Below are 11,130 nucleotides of genomic sequence, written 5' to 3' on the forward strand. Positions count from 1 at the left end.
TAACGCTGATCGAGTTACAACACTGCAAAATGTTCACACCAGTAAAAATGTATGACAATGTTCCTCTCCTCTTCCTTGTTCTCTTTCTTCATTGTTCTTTTGAGTCATGTGATACTTTCCTCATGTAGTATCAAAGCCTCAATTTAACTCCTCAAAGAAGTCCATTATGGAGGTTTTAGGACTTGCTTCAGAACGATGAGAAAGGATGTTGGAGGAAAGCGCCTGACTGCTAGATGCTCAGTCATTATTCTTTACCTCTTGTGTGTGTGTCCTTTCTGTGATCTTTGCTTGTTTCTTGTCTTTTTTTTTTGGGGGGGGGGTGATAAGTGGAGTGTCATCAGAAATTGAGGTTGAAGTATTCTAAGCAACAATGAAAAGATGCTATCCTGGAAGTAAAAAATGAATAGATAAATAAATAAATAAAGCATCCAATCAAACTTCTCACAGGAGTGGTGCACTGGATATTTTTCCAATACAAAGATGGACTTATTTTCATAATATTGCTAGAAAGGGACAAAGGAAGGCAATAATGCAGTCAAGTCATTCCCATTGTCGACAAAAGCGTTTCGTGGGGTGTAAGATCCATTCCATGTACACAAACCCACGAAAAGACATCGAATCCGAAGGCCATTTCGAGTAAACTTAAAAAAAAACTTCATATCTTTTTTATTTGTCCAATAACATTCTATTTAACTCTGATGGAAAGGCAAGATGGTATGATAAAATATTATACAAATTAGAACATAATAGTTATTATGACTAACACTTACTTTAATTGTGGAGAGGCCACTTTGTGTGATGGACTTGGGTCGTTCTTTGAATCATTATGGACTTGAGTCGTTCTTTGAATCATATGTGACCGTGCATCACAAAACGAACAAAAAGTCGCACACACTGATTTTGCGTGAGGACTGAAAATAAGTGAAGTGGGTCAACCTAGCTTCTCTTGACTTTTTCATATTTTCTGAAAAAGCAAGTCTTCCTTTACATTATGCTAAAATTTGGGGTCATAAAACAAGCGGGAAAGTGTGTTTTTTAGCAGTTTATCTCGAGCATTTTTGGTAGAATAGTGTGAGTAGGTGTGTCTTTAGGGTCCCTTTTTCATTTCGGATAAACCTTGTACACATTCTTCACTTTCAACTCAAATAACTTTTGAAAAGATAAAGCTACTGCTTTGAAAATTTGCATCAATTATGGACAGAATATGTTAATGAGGCATACTAAATTTCAGAGTAATCTGATAATCTCTTCATTGCTGTTACTCAGGTGGTTTACTTCCTGTTTTTTGTCCCATTCATCACACAGCCAGCATGGTTTGGTAAAGATTAAGCGCTTGAATAGACACTGTACTTCAGAGTCTCTTTTCTCAGTTCACACTTTTCCTGAGTTTGTGCTTTCTTTCCAATATTTAGATAGGTTAGGAGAGTCCATTTGATTTGAGTTATACATCATTTTAAAGCTTAAAGTCTGCTCTTTCATAATATGGTCTTAACTAGAAATTCATGTGTGGCGACTTTTTGTTTCTTTTGTGGTGCAGGGTCACATTATACAGGATAGGCTACAAAATGAGATGAGAGGAGCGATGAGAGAGGGCGCTATGATATGAATGTAAAAATGACCCAAGCCCTGGACGCGGGTCATTCTTACATTCATATAAGATTTCATTCATTAATTTCAGGCACTTTCGTGGATGATTAGGATTTATCATAATTATACACAAGATGAATCCATGCATAAGCTACAAATTCCCATGTCAAACTGAATTTGGCCAAAAATTGGACTTCTGTCGTTCTTATATTCAGGTCTTCAATTCAATCCGAGGGGGAAAAAAATGTGTGCCTCATTCTGTTCTTGATGTATGAGGTAAATGAATAAAGTTCTCGAGTGTCTATACCAAAACTAAGGAAGCCAGTATTTTTATGCAAATGATTCAAATATGTATCATTATTATTATTATTATTATTATTATTATTATTATTATTGTTATTATTATTATTATTATCATCATCTTCATCATCATTATCGTCAATCAAATTTCTATGGGTTGAATAAAACATTGTAACATGACATACAGGCAGGCAAAAGGATACGGGATTCTAATAATTGCTAGATTTTTTTGGGCACACAATTGAAGACCTGAATATAAGAACGACCCAAGTCCATTTTTTTGGCCAAATTCAGTTTGACATAAGAAATTGTAGCTTATGCATGGACTCATCTTGTGTATAAATGATAAAGCCTAATTACCTCCGGAAGTGCCTGAAATGAATGAGTTAAATCGTATATTAATGTAAGAGTGAAGGACTTGGGTCATTCTTACATTCATATTATAGCGCCCTCTCTCATCCTTCTCTCATCTCTATAGCAGAATATCATGTATATGAATCAAAGAACGACCCAAGTCAATATGATTCAAAGATCGACCCAAGTCCATCACACAAAATGGCCCCGCCACAATTAATGTAAATGTTAATTGTCATAATAATATATGTTCTAATTTGTATATACAATGTTGCCTTCCCATCACAGTTAAATAGAATATTATTGCACAAATAAAAAAGATATGAATTTTTTTTTAAGTTTACTCGAAATGGTCTTCCATGGACTTGGGTCGTTCTTATATTCAGATAGTCAATTGTATCGTTATTTTATACCTTAATATATATTTTGATCGGTGCGTCGTAATTCAACTCATTACTGTATTACGAATACTGGAGTATTAACAAGTAATATCTGATTTTATTCTATGTCGCTCCATCCTAGGTTCACTCAACATGTCAATAGTAGATAAAGCTTCCTCAGTAAACATGATAAACTATATTAACACACATCTGTTAAATTGTTTTTCATTATGTTGTTCGGATTTAAGAATGCATAAATTCTAACATCATGCTTCGCATGAACTTTCTCTTTTCTATCTATTAAACGCAAATATCATTTTTGTGCTACTATTTGTCAATGTGTTATGTTTCTTTTATCGATGTTTTTTACCACTTTGTGTTTCTTTTGCTATTAGCCAAATATACACCATGGCAACGTTTCATCAGATCAGCAGCCAGAATCTGGAGTGTCCTATCTGTCTGACGCTTTTCAACCAACCTAAATTACTGACATGCTCTCATACGTTTTGCAAAGACTGTCTTCAACGAATATCTCAAACTCAGTCCGACAAGGAAACTATAACATGCCCTATATGTAGGAAAGAAACGCTCATACCCGGTGGAGATGTGGACAAGTTACAAACAAACGTACCGTTGAGTTTTCTCGTTGACGAAGTGAAAACCAAGAATCCTACATGCACAGTTTGTGAGATGGACAAGTCGCCAGCTGTGTCCTACTGTCAGGACTGTGGGGAATATTTGTGTGATTCATGTGAGAAAGGGCACTCTTTCTGGAAACCGTTCTCAACCCACGTAGTGATAGCTATGAGCGAGGTGCTCTCGGGAAAAGTTCAGGTTAACAGGCGACGGAAATGTAAGAAACATCCTAATGATGACGAGGAGTGTTTCTGCACTGGATGTCGGGAATACGTCTGTTGTAAGTGTGGGATGTTAAGACACTCAGAAGCAGGACATGATATCGAAGAGGCAGCTATCCATGAGGAGAAATTAATGGAAAATATCAATGAGTTGAAAAAAGGAGTAAAATCAAAGAAAACGACCATTGAAAACCATATCGAGTTCATAGAGACACAACGCAATGAAATAACAAGTATGTTTAGAAAGCTTGATGATGACATCGACAAGACGTACGAGGAATACATGCAGCTATTGTCAGCAAAAAGAGAAGAGCTGAAAAGTCAAGTGAAACAATGGTCGCAAAAATTCGAGAAGGAACTACACTCCATGGAGACGGAGAGTCGGCAAACAATCAGTCACATGACCGCTATGGAAGAGCTGGTAACTAACGGTATGAAGGTGCCGCTGGAGAAAGACGCCTTGTTTGCACACGACACCCTGTGTGACAAGTTGAAGAGCTTTCTGAGACGAGATGATCCTGATGACCGATCACCGAGAGGTATGACAGAACAAACTCGGAAGATTTCATTCCGTAGACACGAGAAGGTCAATGAACTTTGTCTCGGAGAGTTGGAAGGTTGTACGTGGGACGTCCAGGGAGGTGACGTCTCACCTCCCTGGGATGTCAAAGCAGACGTAGAGCTCCCTAGCGAAACTAGCGTGACCTGTATCGCTCGTGCACCAGGCGGTAAGATGGCGGTGGGATTGTATAATAATGGAATCCGTCTCTACTCCACTGATGGCGAGTTAAAGCAGACCGTGCTAAAGAATGTCACTCATGTCCTTGGAATTGGATACCTGTCTGATGGTCGAAGTGTTGTACGTGATATACTGAACAATATGTCTCTCTACACTCCACAGTGGGAGAAGCTTGACGTCACGTTTGAGACGATCAGTATCTTTGAAGGAGGTCCTGGAGGTCTCACTGTGGATAAAGATGATAATATCTACGTGGGTTATAGCGAATTCAAGAAGATCCAGGTATTTACCCCACAGGGTGGCAAGGCTGTCAGAAGTATGATGTGTGGTGGACATATACCATTGCAATCATTTTTCTTTAACAACACGGGAAAACTGATTCTACAAGACTCGACTGTTGTAAGTGTTGTGTGCCTTGATTGTACGGGAAAGAAGGAGAAAGTCTTGAAGAAGGAGGGTATGATTCCCTACCCAGCTGTCTGTAGAGATGATTCGGTCATCGTAGCCTGGGTTAAGTGCGAGGAAGGTCTCGTCAATATCGATCGATACACCAGTGATTTGGAACATATGTACAATCTTGTTACTGATTGTAGAATACAACGCTCATCGTGGCGGCACTATCTACAAGAGTTTGAGAGTGGTGAGATAGCTTTCTGCACTTCACATAGACTCTACATATTTGATGCGATTTAACCTGAACAGTCGTAGCCGGCCGGCACTTGTTCGGCTGTCAATGGTTGTAGCATGTAAAACACACACACAAACAGCCACACACACAAACACAAAACAGACACACAAACAAAATCTTTTGTGTGATATTCTAAGTGAATGGAATATGAAATCAGCAACAAGAAACATCTCGCGCTCAGCTGTGTAGGGGCCAGGGTGAGGAGATTTGAGTTCTCCTTGGTATCTGTCCATTTGTATATTCATTTGTATTCGTTGTTGTTGTTTGAGCGTGCACTTTAAAAACATGAGTTCAAATCTTAGAATAAGCTACCAAGTCATTCCCGGAACCATGGGGCCTCCCATGAATCTACTATAAACTTGGAGGTATCACTTGATTTGGGGATTATTTCCATATGATTATCTGATTTTGGGATTTTGGTGTCCTTTTGGGTCCCCATTGGATGAAGACATAGTGACGAGCAATTTTTATAAATCATCTTCTGTTACCCTAGTGATAACGTCTGTACAGGTTTGTGACAAAGTTCAAGTGTTTTAAAGAAGATATTGAAAACTGCATCCTACTTATTCCTAGCACTGTATAGCCTACCATTGTAACAACTGGTTTTAGGAGAAAACGACTTGTAAAGACTCCGTAATTTAGAGGCTATCTCTCCCATATGATCCTCCCACTACCCCTACTCCCTACGACAATGTGCCCCTCTGGACCTTCTACTGTGCAATGGTGACCACTTGAATGAATATGTATCTTCATACACTCTAGCAAAAAAACCTACCAAGTTTGGACATAATAGCAATTATATTGATAAACAAACACGAAACTATACGATTCACTCACTCGTAGCCCCAGTGCTTGAGAGAAGATTTGTGAATATTTATTTTTTGGGGTGTTTTGTCTCTCCACCCCGGCCCTCCAGCGTAAGTCTAAAATATGTGAAGGGGTAAACAAACCTACTTTTTGTGTATGCATACATCTAAGCCTACATAGGTAAACTCATCTTATATGAATTGCAATACAATGACAATTAATTAGTTGAGATACACGAATGGTGTATCGTGTCGTCTTCGTTTTTTTACATTAGGTATTTTGGCTGCCGTACTTCTCTTTTTTGTTATTGCTGCTGTTGTTGTTGTTTGTAACCCATTTTATATATATTACAGTGCAGTGACGAGTGCATCACGGAGTAAAATAGTACTTACGAAGGTGAAGGATATTTTCATGCTTTCGATCGATATCACTTGTTTCATTGTTTTTACATGTAATAATGCAAAGGGACTGTCTCTGATGGTCCAGAGCATTCTCCACTTATATTCCAATCATGTAGTTATGGCATCACTGAGAAGCAGTGCAGTGAGAAAAGGAAAAAGGTTAGATGATTTGGTACGTAAACCTCAATTTTATATGTGAACACACACACACACACGCACACACACACAAATGCAACCCTTAAAACGTTAATACACATTCGAGCCCCCCCCCCCCCCAAAAAAAAAGAAATGATAATAATGAAATTAAAAAAATGTCATGACGTATAGATAACTATAATTCAACGATCGATTTCAGGTTCGTTGGGCGGTAAGACAAAACCGAAACCGGAAGAAAAAAACAAACAAACAAAACAAATGATAATGACAGACCATAGCAATGAACCCGGCCAAATGCATTGTTGTGGTAAGCAAGCCTATTTATTCTTTCAGCTTATTTCCAAACACGTTATCACAATACTAATTTAAGTTTAACAGACTTAGTGTATTGGCATTGATATTCCAAAAATCACATCTCATGGGAATAAAACATTTGAGTGAACAGTAATACAGTATTATACTTTAGTATTGAGATACCAATCGTGATTGCTAATTCATAATGTATCCTACACTCGCCCTTGTGTGTGGAAACACGCAGCCCGTTGATCAGCCAGGGAACAGAATATAATAATAATAACAGTGATAATCCATTTTAAAACACAGATGCTGTTGTCATGAGTACGGAGATATAAAATGCAGCAATTAGTTTGCAAAAAATAAAAATACACTGCAAAAAGTCCGGTGTTAAATATGAAACACCGAGCTGGTGTTAAATTTCCGGTGCTCATTCATGGTGTTAGATTAACACCTCCGGGTGTCATTTCAAAATATAAAATTGCTTTTTTTGAATACTAGTAGTTTCTTAGGGACTGAATTTCTTGTTAATTCTGAACAAGACGATGAAGAATTTTCCGATAAAGTACTTGATTTTTGAAAAACAAAAAGTGTAAACACATTTACACCACAGTAACACCAGTTGGTGTGGTCTCCTATTGAAGCTGGACGGGTGTTATACCATTGAAATTAACACCACCAATATCAAATCAACATCATGCGGTGTCATTAATGAATTAACTCTAGCGCAGTGTCAAAAATATCACCAGCCACAGTGTCAAATTAACACCACGAAGCGCCAGGTGAACACTTTTTAACACCTTCACAATACATTTTCTACACCTGTGGGTGTGGTCCTTTATTGAAGCTTGATCGATGTTAAGTCTAACACCGATGATTTTACAGTGTAAAAATAAAGTAAAAAAAAAAACACTGCGTGGTTGTACTTGAAGGTCTTCCAGATTTTCGATACAAATTGTCAAACAGGATATCACCCAAACAAAATTATATCGCGACTCACATTTTCTTTTTTTCCTTTTTTATTTCCCCTACCTCTATCAGACTCTCTCTCTCTCTCTCTCTCTCTCGTAATTTTCTTTTTATTTCACATTTTAATATATGATAATGTTCTGTACTTTTCTGATGTCTGTGATGGCTTATTTCTCTTTTGCAAATTTGGAGTGAAACAGTGCCGTGTATAAAACCAATGATGTTAAATGTTGAAACGAAGGAGACTTGAAATGCCACGTCTCTAGTATATCTTGAAATAGGGTGAGCAAGAAGCTGTATATAAAACTATTAGAGCTATATTGAAGTTACCTAAATGTTTAATATGGTTATTGTGTTATATGTTTTATTAATGTCATTATCATCCATCGTATAAGCTGATCAGCTTGGTATTTGTACAGCCAGTGTCACTCATGTAGTCCCTAAGTTGTCATAGCTGAAAAAAAAAAGAAAAAAAGAAAGAAAGAAAGAAAGAATGTAACAATAGCTTCAAGCTTTTTTAATGTATGTCTTTGAAAATTTTTTGGTGATGTTATCAAACTATCATGACACACAGTATTCATAATATCATTCTGTCATTTAGAGAAAGATGCGTAGTATTGGTGGTAGAAAGCTTTCACTTTGTTCATTCATACTTGAAGAGTTTGTTTGCAAACACCGATAAGTCCATATTTGCCAAATGGAGATATTTGCGAAATAAAGGTCAAGAAAAATAAAGAGAATAATAAGAAAATTTTTGCTTCTTTTGACCATAACTTCAAAAATATACCTGTGTACGTAGTGACCAATATACCATTTAAAAGGTATTATTTTATACTTTATGACAGAGACCGTCCTTCAAAATCTTCAAAAATGGACTTATCGGTTTTTGCGAACAAACTCTTCACTTATTTCAATGTTATCCTGCTGTACAGTCCTGAACAACACATTTCGCATGGCAAAAGGAAGCAAGTGACAGTTTAATGAATATTGACTTTTTTATTGATTTGGCATATTTGAGGCATGCTCTATTTAACTGAAAAATTCAAAAGTTACAACTTTGGCCCATTTCTGAGATATTTGGGTGGCAAAAGGAAGTAATTGCACAAAATTGCATGAAAAAATGGAAAGGAAGGAAGTTACAACCGCATGATATGATTGTCACTTGCTTCTCGTTACCAAATCATTTATATTTACACACAATATATTTTGGCAAAAGGGAGCAAGTAACACTCTCATGATATAATTGCCACTTGCTTCATTTTGCCAATTGTTTATGTTTGCTACAAATCTATAATACTTTGGCAAAAGGAAGCAAGTAATATACTCATTATATGATTGCAACATGCTTCCTTTTGCCAGATTTTTCATGTTTGCTACAAATCTTAAATATACATTGGCAAAAGGGAGCAAATTACATAATGATGAGTTTCTCATGGGAATATCAATATTCTTCGAACTGTCATTAATGCATAACTATATGACTTACTTGCACCATTACCGACATTATTTCTCATCATGAATTTCCATGTTGAAGGGCCTACCCAGAAGCATATTTTCTTCATTAAACAATTTGTAGCATTCGTACTCAATGTCACTTGCTGCCTTTTGCCAAAGTAGGGCAGAACACACTTGGAATGATGGGAAGGAGCCAGGGCTCAACACATGCGGTGGCCCGAGGTGGCCCGCTGAAAATTGATCTCGGGCCGCCAAATTTTCAAAAAGTTTATCATTCGATGGCCCGATCGAGCAACGGAAATGCAAACTGGATTTTTTTTTTTTTAATGTTCGCTGTTTTGGGGGCCTTTACATTTCTCTTTCGGGCCACCAAAATTTCAGATATAAATATTTTTGTGACCTGAGCGGGTCACATAAGAAACAAGTTAGCGTCGAGCCCCTGTGAAAAGATGACTGCATTTCATCAAGACAAATCGAAAACTTCCGTACACATGGACCTATAATTTGAATACAAAATCAATGATGAGATGTTGATATTTACAGTGTAATTGTATTGTAAGTAAGTGTTTTGTCTGTGTATTGCAATACTGAAGTTTAAGTGTTTTGTATATAAATCAATCCCCGCTCTTGGTAGGATTAAGGAATCTGATTATTCATCCGCCGCATTTTATTCAATTAGGGAGCTTTAGATTTGCGGCGCGGACGTTTAGACAGCGATTGGCCGGTTCCTCTTTCTCACTGCGTCATGCTGCAAAGTGCCAAGGTAGCTTTAGATTACGCGAGGACGCAACCTATAAAAAACTATTATGAAGCCATCATACCATTATACCATGATAAGGCATCAATTACATTCGCAAAACATGTTTTTTTCTGTTTGCTTGTTTTTTGTTTGTTTGTTTTTCTTTGTTTTTCTTTTACTCTGAACGTCCACTTTGCAAAAATCTACAGCCCCCTACATAGTTGTAGTTTATATGCGGTGACGCGATACTTACTCCTGCGACAATCGCCCCTGTCTTATTTTTTCCAAGGACTTGAATAGCGTTAGGGTTAAGGTTAGAGTTGTATTGCGGTTTTAGGTTTAGTTTGATGTGAGGATTAGGATTAAGGTCAGGGTCATGCTTGTGGATACAATTTATGTTTTGATTATCTTGCAGATAAAATGGGAGGAAAATGGCGCAGGAGCAAAGATCTTACGGTTAAGTCTGTTTTTCTGTTGGTGATAGCCTCAGGACAGAGACGGTCCACGATTCACGCCCTATCCACAGCCCCCGGCCACATTCATTGGGAAAGTTGCGCTGAGCGCCTCCTACCACGCGCTGACTTCATAGCCAAGTACCAGTCGGCGTCGTCGGGGCCCGTGGAGATCCTTCTCCGTCCTCTCGCAGTTTTTCTTTGCTCTCTCTATTTCTGTCTCTCTTTCTCCCTCCTCTCTGCAAGAACAGAAACACTTCAGGGTTCAGCGTAAATTTACCCGATGTATCTTAAGTCAAATAAATACGGTCGTGTGTTTGCCTATATAAGTGTAATTTTGCTCTGTTCATGCCACTCTTTACAATTTGTTTGTTGTTATTGATGCATGCTTGCAATCATTTGGGATTTTGCAATTTTTTTTTCCCTTTGTAAGTTTTCATTTTGAGGTGGCAAAAGTTCATTAAATCAACAATATCTTTTGAGAACTCTGTTTCCATGTCTCTTTGTGAGTGTACATAGACTCTACATAATTATGTAATGCGATTTACCCTGCACAGTCGTAGCCGACATTGTTTGTTCGCCAGTAGCATGTAAAACAAATAAACAAAAATCTTTAGTTTCATATTATAAGCGACTAGAAGACTAGTACACGTTGAATGAAGATTACGCGAGGGTCTTATAGGAACTGGCTACACACGTGTCACGCCGGCTCACGTGAATATATTCGTACACTTACAGAGATCTTAGTCATATCTTCAAATTAATATTTTTTGGTGGATGATGGACCTTTCCAAAGATGAACATCTATTATCATCCAGCAACACATTACAACAACAACAACAACAACAACAACAACAGCAAACACTCACCAATCAATCAACCCCCTCACAAATGCATAAAATAAGTTATGTAACACAGGCTAACAGCTCGATCGGCCGGAAATAGGTCCTCT

At 37.6% G+C, this 11,130-nt stretch overlaps 1 protein-coding gene across 1 annotated transcript; it reads left to right on the forward strand.

The window, feature by feature from the left end:
- The first annotated feature begins 3,311 nt into the window (after positions 1-3,311).
- LOC139721775 (uncharacterized) lies at positions 3,312-10,315 on the forward strand. Its single transcript, XM_071633101.1, has 2 exons — positions 3,312-4,499; positions 10,211-10,315. Exons 1-2 carry the CDS (start codon positions 3,312-3,314, stop codon positions 10,313-10,315), a joined length of 1,293 nt encoding a protein of 430 aa, XP_071489202.1.
- The last annotated feature ends 815 nt before the right edge of the window (positions 10,316-11,130 follow it).

The sequence above is a fragment of the Diadema antillarum genome, unplaced genomic scaffold (genome assembly GCF_040938485.1).
Source record: "Diadema antillarum isolate AM-2024a unplaced genomic scaffold, OU_Dant_1.0 scf00000014, whole genome shotgun sequence".
In the NCBI taxonomy this organism is placed as follows: domain Eukaryota; kingdom Metazoa; phylum Echinodermata; class Echinoidea; order Diadematoida; family Diadematidae; genus Diadema; species Diadema antillarum.

What these genes read in the sequence shown, in the direction of transcription:
- LOC139721775 (XM_071633101.1), top strand. Translation starts at nt 3,312, where the DNA reads ATGGACAAGTCGCCAGCTGTGTCCTACTGTCAGGACTGTGGGGAATAT. An exon ending in GCGAATTCAAGAAGATCCAG is followed by an intron (nt 4,500 to 10,210) that starts GTATTTACCCCA and finishes TGTTGGTGATAG; the next exon opens with CCTCAGGACAGAGACGGTCC.